General features: G+C 40.7%; 1 protein-coding gene and 1 pseudogene across 1 annotated transcript in view; one reads left to right on the top strand and one right to left on the bottom strand.

Moving 5' to 3' along the window:
• The window catches only part of CUNH10orf67 (chromosome unknown C10orf67 homolog), a 166,184-nt gene that overhangs the window by 131,836 nt on the left and 16,776 nt on the right, over positions 1-17,572 (bottom strand). The window contains exon 4 of the mRNA XM_029562936.1: positions 2,480-2,554. Within this exon, the coding sequence (XP_029418796.1) occupies positions 2,480-2,554 (75 nt within the window). The remainder of the gene's footprint in view (positions 1-2,479; positions 2,555-17,572) is intronic.
• On the top strand, positions 10,253-12,401 carry LOC103733010 (annotated as a pseudogene).

A 17,572-nucleotide genomic window follows, 5' to 3' on the forward strand; every position in this document is an offset into this window, starting at 1 on the left:
CAGCATCAATTGTCCCAGTAAAGCAAAGGTTTTGCTTCAGGTTCTGGTCTCTTCTTAATCACAGCTGATTCTTCAGCCCCCGCCGACCAGAACCCATAGATTCTCAATCCAAAATCTCACATGTACAGCCCTGATAGCCTCCACTTCCCTTTGAAGCTTCACAGGCCAGGCCTCCATTGTCTACAACTCCCTCATCATAACTGTTCCAAGCTCCACTGCAACAAACTCTGAACACGCAATGGCTTTTCCAGCCCAAAGTTCCAAACACTTCCACAGTCCTCCCCAAAACTCCAAGGTCAAGTCTGTCACAGCAATACCCCACTCCTGGTACCAATTACCATCTTAGTTTGTTTCTCCATTGCTGTGACAAAACACTCTGACCAATACCAACTTGGGGAGGAAAGGGTTTATTCAGCTTACAACTCCCAGGTCGCAGTTCATCAGGGAGCCCAAGGTAGGAACTCAGGGTAGGAACCTGGAGTCAGGAGCTGGAACGCAGGCTATGGAGGATCACTGCTTACTGGCTTGCTCCCTGGACCCTGCTCAGCCTGCTTTCTTATGCAAGACAGGCCCACCTGCCCAGGGGTGGCACCACCCACAGTGGGCTGGGCCCTCCTACATCATTCAACAATCAAGAAAATGCCCCACAGTCATGGCCACAGGCTAGTCCAATGGAGGCCATTCCCCAATTGAGGCTCCCTCAACCCAGGTGTGTCAAGTTGACACTAAAGCTATCCAGCACATAGGCCAAGCATGATGATGTGTGTCTATAGTGCTGGGCAGAGTGGAGACAGGCAGATCCTAGGGGTTTTCCAACAGTCAGATCTAGATGAAACACAGAGCTCCAGGTTTAGTGACAGATGACCTGAAAAGTTAAGGTGGAAAGGATAGTGGCACGGCTCAGCAGAGGAAGGTACTTACTACACGAGCCTGATGACATGAATTCGATTCCTGAAACACATAAACATGAAGGAGAGAACCAACTCCACAAAGTTGTCTTCTGACCTCCACATGCTGCATGCTATGGTGCATACACCCTCTCCCATCAAGTACACACACACACACACACACACACACACACACACACACAATCACACTAGTATTTATTTTTTTATTAAGGTGAAGAACAACAGACAAAAACATCCAACATTGACCTCTGGCTTTCACACACTCATGCATGTGTCCCTATACACACATGTGCACACACATCATACACAAAAACATGTAAACACAAAATAACAATAACAATATTTTTAAGAAAAAGTAAAAAGAAGCTGGCAACATGACTCAGCAGTTAAAGAGACTTGCAGCCAAACCTGACAACCTGTGTTCGATCCCCAGGACCAACATGATGGAAGAGAACTGACTCCTACAAGTTGTCCTTGGACTTCAAAATGCATACACACATGCACCCCCCCCCCCAGAGATAAATAAATAGGTAAAGAGACACATGTAAGAAAAGGGAAGACATTTCTTCCTGTGAGTTCCTTTAAATTAGGAAGAACCACTCCACCCAAACCTCACAGCAACTCATCTTCAGGCCCCATCGGTCAGGCCTGACTTTCCAAGCCTGCGCCACAACTATAAGGAGGCCAGGACAGAAGTAGCAATTTGGAGTTTATGAAATTGGAAATGCTTCTGTCAGTAACAGAGAAAATTAATAAAGATGACAGTATGTGTACTTGGCAAGAATGCTTTCAAGCAGACAACCCCAGCATCCACCAAGGGCTCTGGTAGTCACTCACTCAGGGTGAACCAAGCACAGAGCTAAGAGTCCACACCAATGAGAAAGACACACACTATCCCTGTCCTCATAAGGCTTATACTCTGGCACAGAACAGACACATTTAGCATGCACCTTCATAATTGAATACGGGTGGGTGATGAGAAGAGCTGCATGATCAGTGAGTAAATTAGCTACAAGCATAACACACTTCCTTATGGGAACATATTGAAATGAAAGATGAACTCACCGCTGTGAACACAAAAAGAAGTGCAAGATCTCTACTAAGTCCAAGAATCATCACTGAAAGTGACTTTTCCATTTGTGCAAGGGAGCAAATCCCCACATGGGGCAGACAGCAGTGCTCCCAGATTAGGAGAGTTCCTCTATCAAGGCCAGAGACCACTCACTGGGATTTATGACAGGCCTGTGAACTCTGATGATGGTCTGACTTTCTTCTATACAGCTCAATCTTCACAGAAGCTTTGGGTGGTTTGGGTCCTTGCCCAGGTGCCCTAGAAGCCAGATTGCAACCTTCCAGTTTCTAGAAAGTTCTGTCTGTCATCATAAAATGTTATTTGGATATAATTAATGTGAGATTGAACAGTCTAGGTCTGGATCCTCTGAATTGACCTGAAAATTGAGGAAACACATCTTCAAAGCTGAAAACACAGGCTGGGAACTCAAGGTGCGCACCACTCCTTGCACACACAGAATCCAAAGTCAGGCTCATCCTTGGCAGCACTCAAAACCCACCTTGTACATTCCTTTGATGATGGCTATTGCATCAGTTAACTGCTGCTGAAAGCTTTTTCTCATGCTGTCTTCAGCCTGAAAACCAAAAGTAAATACAGTAAGTACCACGGCACACTACCAAACACAACTCACGTCTCCTGGGAGAAGCTCATAGTAAAATTTTCCCATCCAAATCATCACCATCTCTTGAGAACTTCAATGTATAATCATCTCTCCTACACCACAGCTATTCTAACACACTTAATTTTTATTTGTGTTTAACCAAGAGCAGTATTGAGAACCTATGGATAAAATAAGTACATATGATTTAAATACATTTCATTTCACAGATCAGCTAAAGTCTTTTGGTGTATTCCTAGAACTGCTTTTAAAAGTAATAAAAATCAATTACAGTTCACATGTTCTTCGTACACTTTTGATGGGATATGTTCATGAAGGGAAACCGAGAATTGTTGGTCTGTGAACTATAATCATTTTCTGACTAGTCAAATAAATTTCATCATATCTATTTAGGGTAAAAATGAAATGCAGTGTATTTAAAAAAATGTTCCTGGTTCTCATATCTGATTCCAGCATGGTGTGTAACCAACAAATAGACTTTAGACTCAGAAAGGACTAAAAGGAAGTATTGTGCCCTTTATGGTCTGAACTCATATGTGATTAACCTTGGCAAACTCAATATCTGAATCTGTACTTCTGGGATAACAGGATTTCCATTTTAGGATTTCAAGAGATTTCAAGATGACACAAATGTATTTTAAATGCTTAGCAAAGAATTTACTATAGTGTGGTCACTAAAATAGGAGTTTTCTTCTTTTACAGCACAGAAATAACACCAATGCCTATTCTTTAATGACAGATAAGTATGCCCTGACCAAAGCTTTTAGGAACTTCCTTGAAGCAGTAGGTTTCATGGCTTTTATTAAAGCACAAAAACGATCATATAAAATCGTGGTCAACAAGGTTTCTGAGTAAGATGGCCTGGCCACTGACGCTCAGCTGAAAGAAAACAGTCAAGATAATACACAGTACGTTCTTATCCTTCAGAATACACAGTCTTCAGATGAATTTCTTAAGCTAGGGGAGATCTGCAGGAAAGTCCAGCCGCAAGCCCAGAGCCCAGCCACAAGCCCAGAGCCCAGCCACAAGCCCAGAGCCCAGCTACAAGCTGGAAACACCACACGACCCAGGGAGGTACAGTAGAAGCTGTTAAAGGAGACTGAGCCTGAAGAGGCCACAGTAAAAGTGCAGGGGCCTGAGGCAACTACCAGGAAACAACTTTCAACCTCCCTTCGGCACTCCCAGAGACCAGAGGCCAGAGGGACCTAAGAACTCCAGCTCAGCACAACTGTCAGCAAGTCACTCCGTAAATGTTCTCTGCTTCCTGTTGTCTATGACTGATTCTCCACTTTTTTCTATACATCTACTGATGGTTTTGCTTTTGTCCATATATTGCTCTTAGGGTTGAGGATTGCTGTGTTTCTCCGCCTAGTCATCCTTTCCTGAGCTTTCACTCACATCTTACACTTCTGTTCCTCCGTCTCTTCCTGTTTTCCTCATCTATATCTCCTCCTCTTTTTATTTGTTTATAACATTCCATAGCTCTAACAGTATCTAAAATCCCAAACCCTGAGAGTGTCCCACCCTCCCCTCCTGGCTACCTTTATCCACCTTGATTTGCTTTTTCTTTTCAAAGTTAATCTTATGCCCACCCCCATCCTCATCACCCCACTTCTATCCAATCTTAATCATATTAACTAAGATCCAAGTACATGCCACACTGCCCTTGATTGTTTATCTTCCAACAGCTATCGAAGTCCAATGATCCACTGTTGTTAATTGCCTACACAGCACCAGCATGGTGGTAATATTCAGCAGCTGGGGTTGTTTGGGCAGTTCATATTCTACCTAGGAAATAATATAGAGTTTGCATCAGGCATTCTGATCTCCTGTACAGCGGCACTATTTTCTGAACTATGCACCTCGCCTCTACCACACTCAAGTCCAACTTGATACTTCAACTGAAATAACTGATTTTAAGAAATCCAACCAACAAAATAACCCCAGAGATGTAAATCCTAATGTAGAAGTGTAAGAAACATGAGAAACCAAGGAAAGCTGACGCCTCCAAAAATTACGGATTACGCAGTAATGCCGTCTAGTCGAGAGTGAGCTGAATGAAACTCGTAGAGAGAACTCAAACACCAATTGTGCTCAAAGAAGAAAACAAACTCCTGATCAAGAGCACAGACAAGGGGCTAGAGAGACAGCTGAGTGGTGAAGAGCCCTTCCTGCCCTTCCAGAGGACTAACATGGTTCCCTGTATCCACATCAGGAGCTTACAACCACCTGTAACTCCAGCTCTAGGGAATCTGATGGCCTCTTCTGGCCTCTGAAGGCACCCACACATACATGGTATATATATAAATATAAATAAACCTTTGAAAGACTTGTTTTGGTCTTTTTGAGACTGGGTCTCCCTGTAGCACGAGCTGGCCTGGAACTAGCTATGTAGACCAGTCTGGCCTCAAACTCACAGAGACTCTCCTGTCTCTGCCTCCTGAGTGCTGGGATTAAAGGCTTGTGCCACCACGCCCGGCTTTGAAAGATTTTTTTAAAGTACACAAACAGCTGGATGAAATAAGGCAAATAAAAAACTGAGGCGGGGGGGGGCAATCTAAAATGTTGGAAATAAAAACTATAGTGAATCAAATAAGATACTCTGTGGAAGTTTGGCCAACAGAATGGATCAAGAAGACAGAATATGTGTGCTTAGGCCTGGAGAGATAGTTCAGCTCAACCGCTCTTTTTGAGGGGCCCCTAGCACATGAGGGCTCACAACTGCCTGCAACTCCAGTTCCAGGGGATCCAATGACCACCCTCTTCTGACCTCCGAGAATACCAAGCATTCACATGGTGCACATTCGTACATGCTGGCAAAATATGCATACATGTAAAATAAAAATAAATTTAAAAAATTATTTAATAACTACATACTTAGAAAAAGCATTTCATTACAGCAGCATTGACATATTCAATAACAATTTCTAGAGCTAAGATGCATCTCTTTCAAAATTGGCTATAAGTTTTTAGATTTACAGTTGAATTAATACAGTTATACAATATTGTACTCAGTATAAACCATTTAAGATATAAAATTAAATGAGGTTTTAACCTTTAAAAAAGATCTCCATTTCATTATTAAAATACAGAGTTTCATATAGAAAACTTCATTTTTAATACAATTGACATTAAGATGTTTGCACATGCATTTCTTATCTCTATATATCAGATTCCAGTTACTCTCTGAGTTCCTTGGCATCTGAGCATGGATATAAAGTCATAAGGTAGAGTTCAATGATAATGTTTTTCACATCTATTAATTATTAAGGAGCAAATTTTTATGCTTTGAAGAATGTTTTTATACACCCACTTCCTGGATAGCACCCTCCCATAGCCTCCCTCCCCCAACTAGAGCCCTTATACTCTGATATCCCTGCTACTATCTACTGTGTTGTCAGCACCCCCTACCCTTCCCCACTACTTGCCCTTCTGGTGAATCTAGTCACCCTATCTAGAGATCCTTGTTTTAGGAAGATCGCAGCAAAAAAAAAAATCTGAGCTTGAAGACAAGGTAGAGGAATGGGCCAAGTAAGGACAAAGATAAAAATAAGAAGATACCAGTGGAAATTGAAAGGTATCTGTGAGACTCTGAAAAGACCAAATCTCTGGGATACAGGCATTGAAGAGGAAGAATCTAGTTCTAAAGGCACAGAAAACATTTTAAAAAGAATCATAACAGAAAATTCCCTGAAGTTGGGTAAAGAGATGCCAGTTTAGATACAGGAGGCATTTAGAACACCAAACAGACAAGACAAGAAAATAACCACTCCTCATCATGTTATAATTAAAACACCAAATATATGGAGGAACTAAAGTATATATTGAAAACCTATCAAATATCAGCAGACTATTTAGCAGAAACCTTAAAGACCAGAAAGACTTGCAATGATGTGTTATTTCGGGTTCTGAACGACAACAGTTAACACAGTCACCACACCCAACAAAGTTATCTTTCATAACTGAAGGAAAAATAAAACTTTCCATGATAAAAAACAGACTAAAAGAACTTATAACTGCTGGGGCTGGTGAAATGGCTTAGTGGTTAAGAGCACTGGCTACTCTTGCAGAAGACCCAGGTTTGAATCCCAGCACCTACATCATGACTAACAACTGTTCATAACTCCAATTTCAGGGGACCAGACGCTCTCTTCTGTCCTCTATTAACACTGCAGGATATAGGTGCACTTACACATGCACAGGCATAACACTCATACACACAAAATAAAAATAAATTTAGAAAAATTTAAAAAGAACTTATAACCACAAAGCCAGCTCTACTGAAGATACTTTAAGGAATTCTTTAGACTGAAGTAAAACACCAAATCCATTCATGAGGCCACAGGAAAGAATAAACCATGCTAGACTAACAAAGAAAGAGAAGAAGAGGGAAAAACAAGATACTATAAAATCAATACAGTTTCAGGAATCAATATGCATCTTTCAATAATAACTCTGGCTACTAATGATCTCATTTTCTCAATAAAAAGGCACAGACTAGTAGATTGGATTAAAAAGCAAGAACCATCTATTTGTGGGCTCCAAGAAACAAGCCTCACCACAAAAGACTACCTTAGGGTGAAAGGATGGAAAAAGGTATTTCAAGCAAATGAACCTGTGAAACAAGTAAATGTCATTGTTCTAATATTTGACAAAACACTTCAGACCAAAATTAGTGAGAGAAGTAAAGAAAGACACTTCATACTGATTGGGGGAAAATCCATCAAGAGGACATTACGATATTAAGCATGTACAAATAAGGTATGCTCGGTTTCTTTAAAGAGTATTCGTAAATGTAAAGTAACAAACTAACCCTAGCACAAAGACCCTAGGTAGCGTCAATACTTCACTCTCACCAATTGACAGGCATTCCTGATAAAATAAAGAAATATACTAATTAAATTTTATCATATATCAAATGCACTTAACAGACTTCTGTAGAACATCCCATCAAAACACTGAAATATACACTTTTTCTCAATAGCTCATGGAACTTTCTCTAAAGTGGATCATGTATTAGGATGCAAAGCAGGCCCGAATGAATACAAGACAATTGAAATAGCTCCTTGATCACAGTGGAAGATTAAAAACAGCAAGAGAAACCCAGAACACAGAACACACAGAGTCATGGAGATTAAGCAACACATCATTGAATGAAGAGTAGGGGGTCCTTAAAGAATTCAAGAACTGGGGCTGGAAAGATGGCTCAGCAGTTAAGAACACTGACTGTTCTTGCAGAAGACCTGGGTTCAAATTCCAGCACCCACATGGCAGCTAACAACTGTCCATAACTCCAGTTCTAGGGGATCTGACAGCTTCTTCTGACCTCTGCGGGCATTGCACGACACGGGTGCACTTACCTACAGGTAGGCAATACATGCATACATATAAAATTAAAATAATAAATAAAATATTTAAAAAGAATTGGAGAATGGTATTTTAAAATTCCTAGAATCAAATGAAAACACACCTCACAACCTGTGGGATACAATGAAACAGTCCTCAGAGAGACGTTTATAGCTGTAAATGCCTACATTAATAAATCAGAGAGCTCTCAAGTAAATAATTTAGTGAAATTCCTTAAAGCCCTGGAAAAGAACAAGCCAACCTCCAAATCAGTAGGCAGAAGGAAATCCTTAAGATCAGGGCAAAAACTAATACAACAGAAACAGAAAAATGTACAAAGAATCAATGAAACAAAGAGTTGCTTCTTTGAAAACATAAACAGGACTGATAAACCCTTAGCCAAATTAACCAAAAGAGGACCAGAGAGATTGCTCACTGGGTAAAGGCACCTGCTGGCAAGCTTGATGGCCTAAGTTCAATCTCCTGAACCTACATGGTGAAGAGAGAGAACCAAGCACCACAACAAGCTGTCCTCTGATCACCATATAGGTACCAAGGCATGTGTGTACCCCCACACATGCACTCAAAACAAATAAATGTATAAACAAAGCAAATCTAAAGAAAGAGAAAGACTCAAACCAATAAAATTAAGGGGTTGCTGGGTGGCACATGCCTTAATCCTGGCACTCAGGAGACAGAGGCAGGTGGATCTCTGTGAGTTTGAGGCCATTCTGGCCTACAAAGTGAGTCCTAGAACAGCCAGAACTTCAAGTAAGACCCTGTCTCAAAAAAGGGGGTTATTTCATACTAAATTAATAAAATTAAAGATGAAAAGAGAGCTGTTAGGGGCTAGAGAGATAGCTCAGAAGAGCCCTGGCTGTTCTTGCCAAGGACCCAAGTTCAGTACCCATCACCCACAAGGCAGCTAACAACCATCCAGAGTTCCAAGAGATCTGACACCCTTTTCTGGTCTTTGGGGACACTACACAACATAGGTGCACTTACATACACGCAGGCAAAGCACTCACATACATAAAATAAAAAATAAATAAAAAGAAAAAATTTTAAAAGGAACCATTATAACAGATATCAATAAAATTCATAAAATCATTAGGTGTTACCTTAAAAACCTATAGTCCACCACAGTGGAAAATATAGATGAAAATGATGAATTTCTATATGCATATGACCTACCAAATTAAGATGAGATTAACAGTTTAAACAGATCTATGACAAACAATGAAATGGAAGCAATAATGTAAAATCTCCCAAGATGTGTGCTCGCCCTTTGTTCCAGCACTCGGGAGGCAGAGGGAGGCAGATCTCTGTGAGATAAAGGCCAGCCTGGTCTACATATTGAGTTCTAGGCCAGTTGGCGCTATAGGGAGACCTTGTCTCAAAAAACAAAAAAAGGTAAAAATCTCCCAACTGAGAAAAGCCCAGGTCCAGATGGATGCACTGGTAAATTTTACCAAACCTTCAAAGAAGATTGAATACAAATGCTTCTTTCTAAACTATTCCACAAAAGAAAAAGCAAGGAACATTACTAAACTTCTGTTTTGTTTTGGTTCTTTTTTTGGTTTTTGAGGTAGGGTTTCCCTGTAGTCCCAGCTGGCCTGAAACTTGCTGTGTCAGCTAGGCTGGCTTGATATCAGAGATCTGCCTGCCTCTGCCTCCCCAGTGCTGGGATCAAAGGCATGTGCTACCACATTGAGATGTTAAACTCTTGTTATGGAGCTCTTACTGCCCTGATACCCAAAGCAGGTAAAGATGCAACAAGAAAAGAAAATCACAGGTCAATTTCCCTGATTGGATATAGATGCAAAAATTCTCAACAAAATACTTGGAAACTGAGTTCAGGAACACATAAAAAAGATCCTTCACAGGGCTGGAGAGATGGCTCAGTGGTTAAGAACACTGGCTGCTCTTGCAAAGGACCTGAGTTTCGTTCCCAGCACATATATGGTGGCTAACAACCTTCCATAAGTCTAGTTCCAGGGTCCCCAATGCCCTCTTTTGACGTCTGTGGGCACTGCACGCACATGGTGTACTTAAATACATGCAGACAAAGCATTCATACACATAAACTAAAAATGAATAAATACAAAATTTTAAAAGATCATTCGCCATGATATTGTTGTCTTTATTCCAGAGATACAGGGATGGTTCAATATATGTAAATCAGTAAGTGTTATAGATTATACAGTGAACTCAAGGTCAGAAATCAGTTATCAAATAGATTTCTTTAAAGCTTTTTAAACAATCATTTATGTCCTAGCCCCTTCCTGTTGGCTGTCACTGCTCTAGATGATGTCAGCCAACTTGGGCAAGATCCAGATTGGGATTTACGTAGGAGTCAAGCACAGCAATGGCTGCACACACCAAGCAATGGTAACCTCTTTAAATGAGATAATGAAAGTGCAACCATAAAGGGGATAGAAAATGGAGATACAAAGGGCAAAGAGGTCGACTTGGAACCCTGACCTTGTACCTGATGAGGAGATTGAACCCAGTCCAGAAATAAGCCCACCTTCAACATCCTCCTCCAAGGTAAACAAATATGTAAAGAACTGATGGACTGTGGCATAGTCTATTAAGAAGCTCCTCCAAGAGATACTAGAGTGGTTGGTTCAGTACCGGAGAGCCTGGTCAGCTTCCTGAACAGTTGCCTTCTGTACAACAGAGCAGGAACGTTCCAGATAGATCTCCAGTTCCAGATGCAAGAAAGGATTGTGGACCCTCTTCATTCAGAAGCTCTAATTGTGTAGAAGAAGTAGAAAAAGCACAAGAAAAAAAGGAGATTGTAACAGCAAGGACTTAGAGAAAAAAAGAGCTCAGGATGCTGATGCACAAATCCAGATTATGAGATTATGTGTATGACTAGAGACATGAGAAGTCTGGATGACAGACAGATCCTATCTGAATTCCAGATCCTCTTGGATTACCACAGCAGATCCTATCGATGAACATGGATATGTTTGTGTAAGAAAACGATTTCTTTTTCAATAAAAAAGAAATGCAAACGAAAGACCTTGATGCAATCACAATCCCTAGTAGAGATGATGTAATGGAACCTGAACCCAAACAAAAAGTAGATTTAGCAAGGTACTTGGAAAACCAGACACTTCATTTTGATTATGCCTTTGATGACTCTGCCCCTGATGAAATGGATTACAGGTTTAGTGTTGGCCATTAATGGAAACTATATTTAAAAGAATGGCTGCATGCATTGCTTTTGGGCAGACTGGACGTGGGAAAACTCATCTATGGGTGGTGACTTCAGGGATGAACAGGATTGTTCTCACAGACTCTATTAGCAGTTTGAGATGTCTTTTTAATGGTGAAGAAACCAAATTATAAGAAACCAGAACTTCAACTATGTACAACTGTTTTTGAAATTTAGAGTGGAAAGGTGTATGACTTGCTAAATAGGAAAACCAAATTAAGAGGACCAGAGGGTGTAAAGCAGCAGGTGTGAGTGGTGGGGCGATGGCAATGGGACCTCAAACTGGAGGAAGATGTACTGAAACTCATGGACATAGGCAACAGTTGCAGAACATCTGGTCAAACATTGCACACACACATTTAGCTCGGAGTTGTGCGGTGTTTCAGACTATTCTTAGAAGGAAAGGAAACTACATGGCAAGTTTTGTCATTGATTCGACTGGGAGTGAAATAGCCGATACATCCGGTGCAGACAAGCAAACTAAGCTTGAAGGTGCTGAAATTAAAAGAAGCCTTTTAGCACTCAAGGTGCACATCAAAGCCTTAGGTAGAAATAAGCCCCATTCCCCTTCCCAGGCGAGCAAACTCGCTCAGGTGTTAAGATGTTCACTCGTAGGTGAAAACTCTTGCACTTGCACAATTGCCACAATCGCTCCAGGAATGGCATCCTGTGGAAACACGCTTAATACTTTAAGATATGCAAATAGGGTCAAAGAACTGACTGTAGATCCAACTGCTGCTGCTGTCTGTCCAATAACGCACCATCCACTAAGCCAGACTGATGACTTAAGAGACACAATGGGGTATAGGGAGCTCCCCTGAGATGATCTAAAACTTTGTGAACAAAATAAAGTTTCTCCACAATTGTTTGCTTTCTGTGAAGCTGTCTCACACATGGTAGACTTGGAAGGACAGGTTGTAGATCACAGGGCAGTGTTCCAGGAATTCACTCACTGGTTAAAGGATGAAAAGGCTGTCTTAGAGATGATTGAAGAAACAGACTATGATGTGGATTTGTATGTTACACAACTTGAAGCTGTTCTTGAGCAAAAAAATAGACATATTCCTGAGTGGCGAGATAAAGTGAGATCCTACATGTATAGCTCTACAAGAACAAGCCAGCAAGTAAATTAACCCAAAGAGGCCCTGAGCCTTGGTATTTGCTGCTAAAGGACCCTCTGGAACCTTCAACATTGTAACATGCAGTGGTTCAGCCTTAAGGACCACTTGAATGTTTAAAATCTTAAGCGTGAGGAAGAGGTCTTGTCCTTCCCCTGAATGCCATTTCAGTTTTGTGAAACATTCCTTTATCTACAAAATACCCCTGGTCCAGGAGGCACAACTAACAATTGGGATTAGTGAAGTAGTCTGTCTCATTTACCCAGGTAATGACTCGCTTTTGGAGATCCTTGCAATTATATTCCTATATGAAGACTGTGGACTTGATGCAGAGGTGGAGAGACAGGAAAGGCACAGCATTTCCTTTTAACTCAGTACAGTTTTCATAACGAGATTGAGAAGTTCTGAATACTTTGCGTGCATGCATAACTCATCAGTGATTGTACATACCTTGTTGTCCTAGAGACAGCTGAACTCACTCATCCTTCGCTGGCCTTCGCTAAAGCCACTGACCTTAGACTCTGAAGTACAGCCAAGATAAATTACATTCCTTATTTGTAACTGTAAATTACTTTTACAGTGTGTATTGGAGACATTTTGTGTATGGCTAATTTTTCAGGATGTATCATATCAATTGAACGGAACTAAGGTCTGTGACATGTGATTATAATTTTCTTTGTAAAAAACTAAAACATAAGCTGGTTGGTATATAATAATAACTAATGAAATTCTGAAAAATGCCTTTATGATTTTTGTGATTTATGTATCACTTTTTTTTTGGTCTTTTTGAGACAGGGTCTCCCTGTAGCCCCAGCTGGCCTGGAACTCACGATGTAGACCAGGCTGGCCTTGAATTCACAGGGATCCACCTGCTCTGCCTCCCAAGTGCTGGGATTAAAGGCATGAGCCACCACTCCCAGCTAATGTATCACTTTAAACCTGCCATTTTAGATGAAAAAATAAATGTAGCATCAAAAAGACAAAAAAAAATATCTTGGAGAAACTCAGAATTGAAAGAATCTATCTCAACATAATAAAGGCTATATACGATAAACCTATAGCTAACATTATATTAAATGTTAAGGCATTTTTAGTAAATTCAGGACTAAGACCAAGGTGGCCACTTTTTCCACTCTTATTCAGTATGGTACTGAAAGTCTTACTTTAAGACCTAAGTATTGCTATAGCAATAAAACAGGAAAAACCAAAAGGAATAAAAGGGCTGGAGAAATGGCTCAGAGGTTAAGAGCACTTACTCAATGATGAGAACCAGAGTTTGATCCCAGCACCCACCTTGGGTAACTCATAAACACCTGTAACTCCAGCTCCAAGGGCTCTAACACCCACTTCTGGCTTCCAGTGGGGCCTGCATTCACATGTGCAAATATGCTCACACAGACACAGACACACAGACACACACACACACATGCACACACACATACATATACATAAATAATAAAATAAAATAATCTTTAAAAGAGATCCAAGTAGGAAAGGAAAAAGTCCGAGTACCTCTAGTTGCAGATGATGATTCTACTCCTAAAAGGCCCTAATCACTCAAACAGAAAACTCTTAGAATTGACCAACACTTTAAAAAAAGTGGAATGAGCCAGGCTTGGTGGTGCACACCTTTAATCCCAGCACTCGGGAGACAAAGGCAGGTAGATCTCTGTACAATAGAGGCAAGCCTGGTCTCCATAGCCAGTTCCTGATCAGTCATGGCTACAGGGAGACCCTGTCTCAAAAAGACCAAAGGAAAAGAAGGAAAGGAAGGAAGGAAGGAAGGAAGGAAGGAAGGAAGGAAGGAAGGAAGGAAGGAAGGAAGGAGAGGGTGAAAAAAAAAGAAGGAAGGAAGGAAGGAAGGAAGGAAGGAGGAAAGAAGGAGAAAATAAAAAGGAATGATACAAAATCATCACACAAAAGTCAATAGCCTTGGGCCTGGAGAGATGGCTCAGCAGTTAAAAGCACTTGCTACCCTTGCAAAGGACCCAGGTTCAGTTTCTAGCAACCACATGATGGCTAACAACTGTCCTTAACTCCAGGGAATTTGATGCCCTCTTCTGGCAAAACATTCACACATGTAACAGAAAAAAAATCAATTTTTTTTTACATCAGTAGTCTTCCTGTATACCAATAATAAACATACTGAGGGAAAAAATCAGGTGAACAATCCCATTCACAATAGCTTTTAAATTTATTTTAGAATAAACCTAACCAAGGAACTGAAAGACTTCTGCAATGAAAACTTTAAAACACTGAAGAAATAAATTGAGGAGATGGAAAGATCTTTCATGTTCATAGATCAGAAGAATCACTATTGTGAAAATAGCTGTCCTAACAAAAGTGATCTATGGAGTCAATGCAATATCAGTAAAAACTCCAGTGCTGTTCTTCATAGACAAAGAGGAAACTACCCTAAAATTCAAATGGGAGCACAAAAGACCATAGATAATCAAGACAATCCTGAGCAAAAGGAACACTGCTGCAGGCATCACCATGCCTGATTTCAAGTTATGCTACAGAGGTACAGTAATACAAACAGCATGGCACTGGCACAAAAACAGACATGTAGATCAATGGACTCAATGGAGGATCAAGATATAACTTCAAGCACTGAGAGCTACCTGTTTTTTTTTTTTACAAAGACAGTAAGAATACACATTGGAAAAAACACAGCATCTTCAACAAATGATTCTGGAAAAACTGGATATCTACATGTAAAGAATGAATTTAGACTCTTCTTTGCCTCTTACCTTGCACAACAATAAATTTCAAATGGATCAAGGCCTCAACATAAGACCTGAAACTCTGAAAATGACAGAGTAAAAAGTAAAAGGCACTCTTCAATAAATAGGCAACAAGAACTTTCTGAATAGAATTCTGATCTCTCAAGAAATAAGACCAATAATTGACAAATTGGACCTCATGAAATTTAAAAATTTCTGTTTATCAACTGAGTGAAGAGGCAGCCTACAGAATGGCAGAAAATCTTTGTCACAGGACTGGTATCTAGAATATACAAAGACTTCCAGAAACATCAAGGAAACCAATTAAAAGTAGGCTATCCCATCAACAAAAAGTAGGATATGGAACTGAACAGAGAATTCTCAAAACGAGAAATACAAATGGCTAATGAACAGTTTTAAAGTTATTCTGCCTCATTAGCCACCAGGGAAATGTAGCTTAGAATTACTTTGAGGTGTCACTTCACGCCAGTCAGAATAGCTGTTATCAAGAAACAAAGGGCAGCAGATGCTGGTGGGGACGTGGGGATAGAAGAGCCCTTATGCACTGAGGATGGGAGTATAAGCTGCTACAGCCACTGAGGAAGTCCATGTTCAAGTTTCTTAAAAAATTAAAAATAGCTGGGCATGGTGGCGCACGCCTTTAGTCCCAGCACTCGGGAGGTAGAGGCAGGCAGCTCTCAAGGCCAGCCTGGTCTACCTAGTGAGTTCCAGGACAGCTGGGGCTACAGGGAGACCCTGTCTCAAAAAGACCAAAAAAAAAAAAAAAAAAAAAGCTAAAAGAAAGCTACCATATAACCCAGCTATGTTGTTCCTGTACATATCCCCAAAGGACTCTGTGTCCTAACCATAGAAATACTTACACATCTATCTTCATTGCTACTGTATCCACAATAGGTAGGAAATGGAATCAGCATAGATAGTCTGTCAACTGACAAATAGGACACGAAAATGTGGTACATATACACAACTAAATTCTATTTAGTGATAAAAATGAAATTTACAGGGAAATGGACTGGAAAGTGTACTAAATGAGGTAAGCCAGGCCCAGAAAGGCAAACATTCTATGTTCTCCTGCATATGTAGATCTTAGCTTCACATTTTTAAATGTGTGTGTTTAATTTGGAGGATCTACAGAGACTAGGAACCTACAAAGTGCCCATCGTAGTGGGGAGAGCAAGAGGCCTTATGTTGGAGAGTAGATAGCAGAATACATGTGATAAAGCTGGGCTGGGAATACTCGGGGTTAAAGGCTTGAATAGGGAGGTAGGGGAGATGGGGGTAAAGGGTGGCTTAACCAAAAATAAGGGCATATGAAAAAGCTTTATGAAAACCCATTACTTTGTAGGCTAATATATAATATAAAATACATAATATACTATAAATATATATATTAGAGCAAATTTGAATAAGGTACCCTGCATGAGTGAACAATGCAACCCACAGAAGACATAGGTTTTTAAACAAAAATAACAGTTATGGAATACCTCCTTATGAGTTATTGGTCAGTGAGGCCCCAGGGACACCCCCCCCAAACAATACAGTTATTGCCATAGATTGTTCAGTAGAACTACATGGTAAGACCCTATTGCTGAAAACATCACACATTTTGGTTGAGTACATAGAAAAATCAAGCTGGAATTTACCTGGAAACTTCCACTCTGGCAAGCTTCTACAGTGCCAAAAGATGCTAAGCAGGCTGCTGCGAACCCTGCATGCTACGACAATGACCTGCAGAGGCAGGATGTGACTGTGGATCTAACAGTGGCAATATGCAATAGGAGTAACCAACTGTTTTCTGATTGGCTTTGAGGACTGCTCCACAGGAGGGAATTCATGTCAGGTACCATAAACCTGATCTAAAGCTAATGCTGGGGAGGTCATGGGCCTTGGGGAGACAAAGACCTACTACTGCTGTTTTGTTAAAAAACATGCTGTCAAACTGCCTTCCAAGAAACTCCAATAATGTAAAGGATAAAGCTTCCTAAATACTTATATTTATATCCATAAATAGGTGCAGCTCTCAATCTTGGTCAGAAGCTTCTCTGTAGTGGACAGAAGTCAATGCAGAGACTCATAGCTGGTCAGAGTGCTGAGAGTGTCGGTTGAGCATTCAGCACTAAATGGGACATCTATTATCAAAGGGTCTCAGGAAAATTGAAGAAGAGGAAGCAGAAAGAATGTAAGGTGGGGAGTAGTGTTGTCTTCTGGATACAACACGGCCACTGAACTCATGCTCTGACAGCACTTGTGGTTACCTACACAAGACCTACACAAGATCACGCCAGTCAACAATTCCAACATGGATGGAGAGGGGCTCATGAGGCTTCATCTCAAGCTGAAACGCTATTGGCAGTGAATGGCTTTTGGAAGAGGGGAAGTCATTTTCCTTCAAGGGTGTGGCCACTGGTAGACTGTCCATGCTGAGGTAGGCAGTAATAATTGATTCAGTCAGCTATGGTAAAAAAGAAAAAAAAAAAGAGGACATGAAAGCAGGATGGGTATGTGTCTGTGGGGTCCCAGGGGAGTTGGAGGGGGT

The sequence above is a fragment of the Nannospalax galili genome, unplaced genomic scaffold, assembly GCF_000622305.1.
Source record: "Nannospalax galili isolate Female #2095 unplaced genomic scaffold, S.galili_v1.0 scaffold14, whole genome shotgun sequence".
Taxonomy (NCBI): domain Eukaryota; kingdom Metazoa; phylum Chordata; class Mammalia; order Rodentia; family Spalacidae; genus Nannospalax; species Nannospalax galili.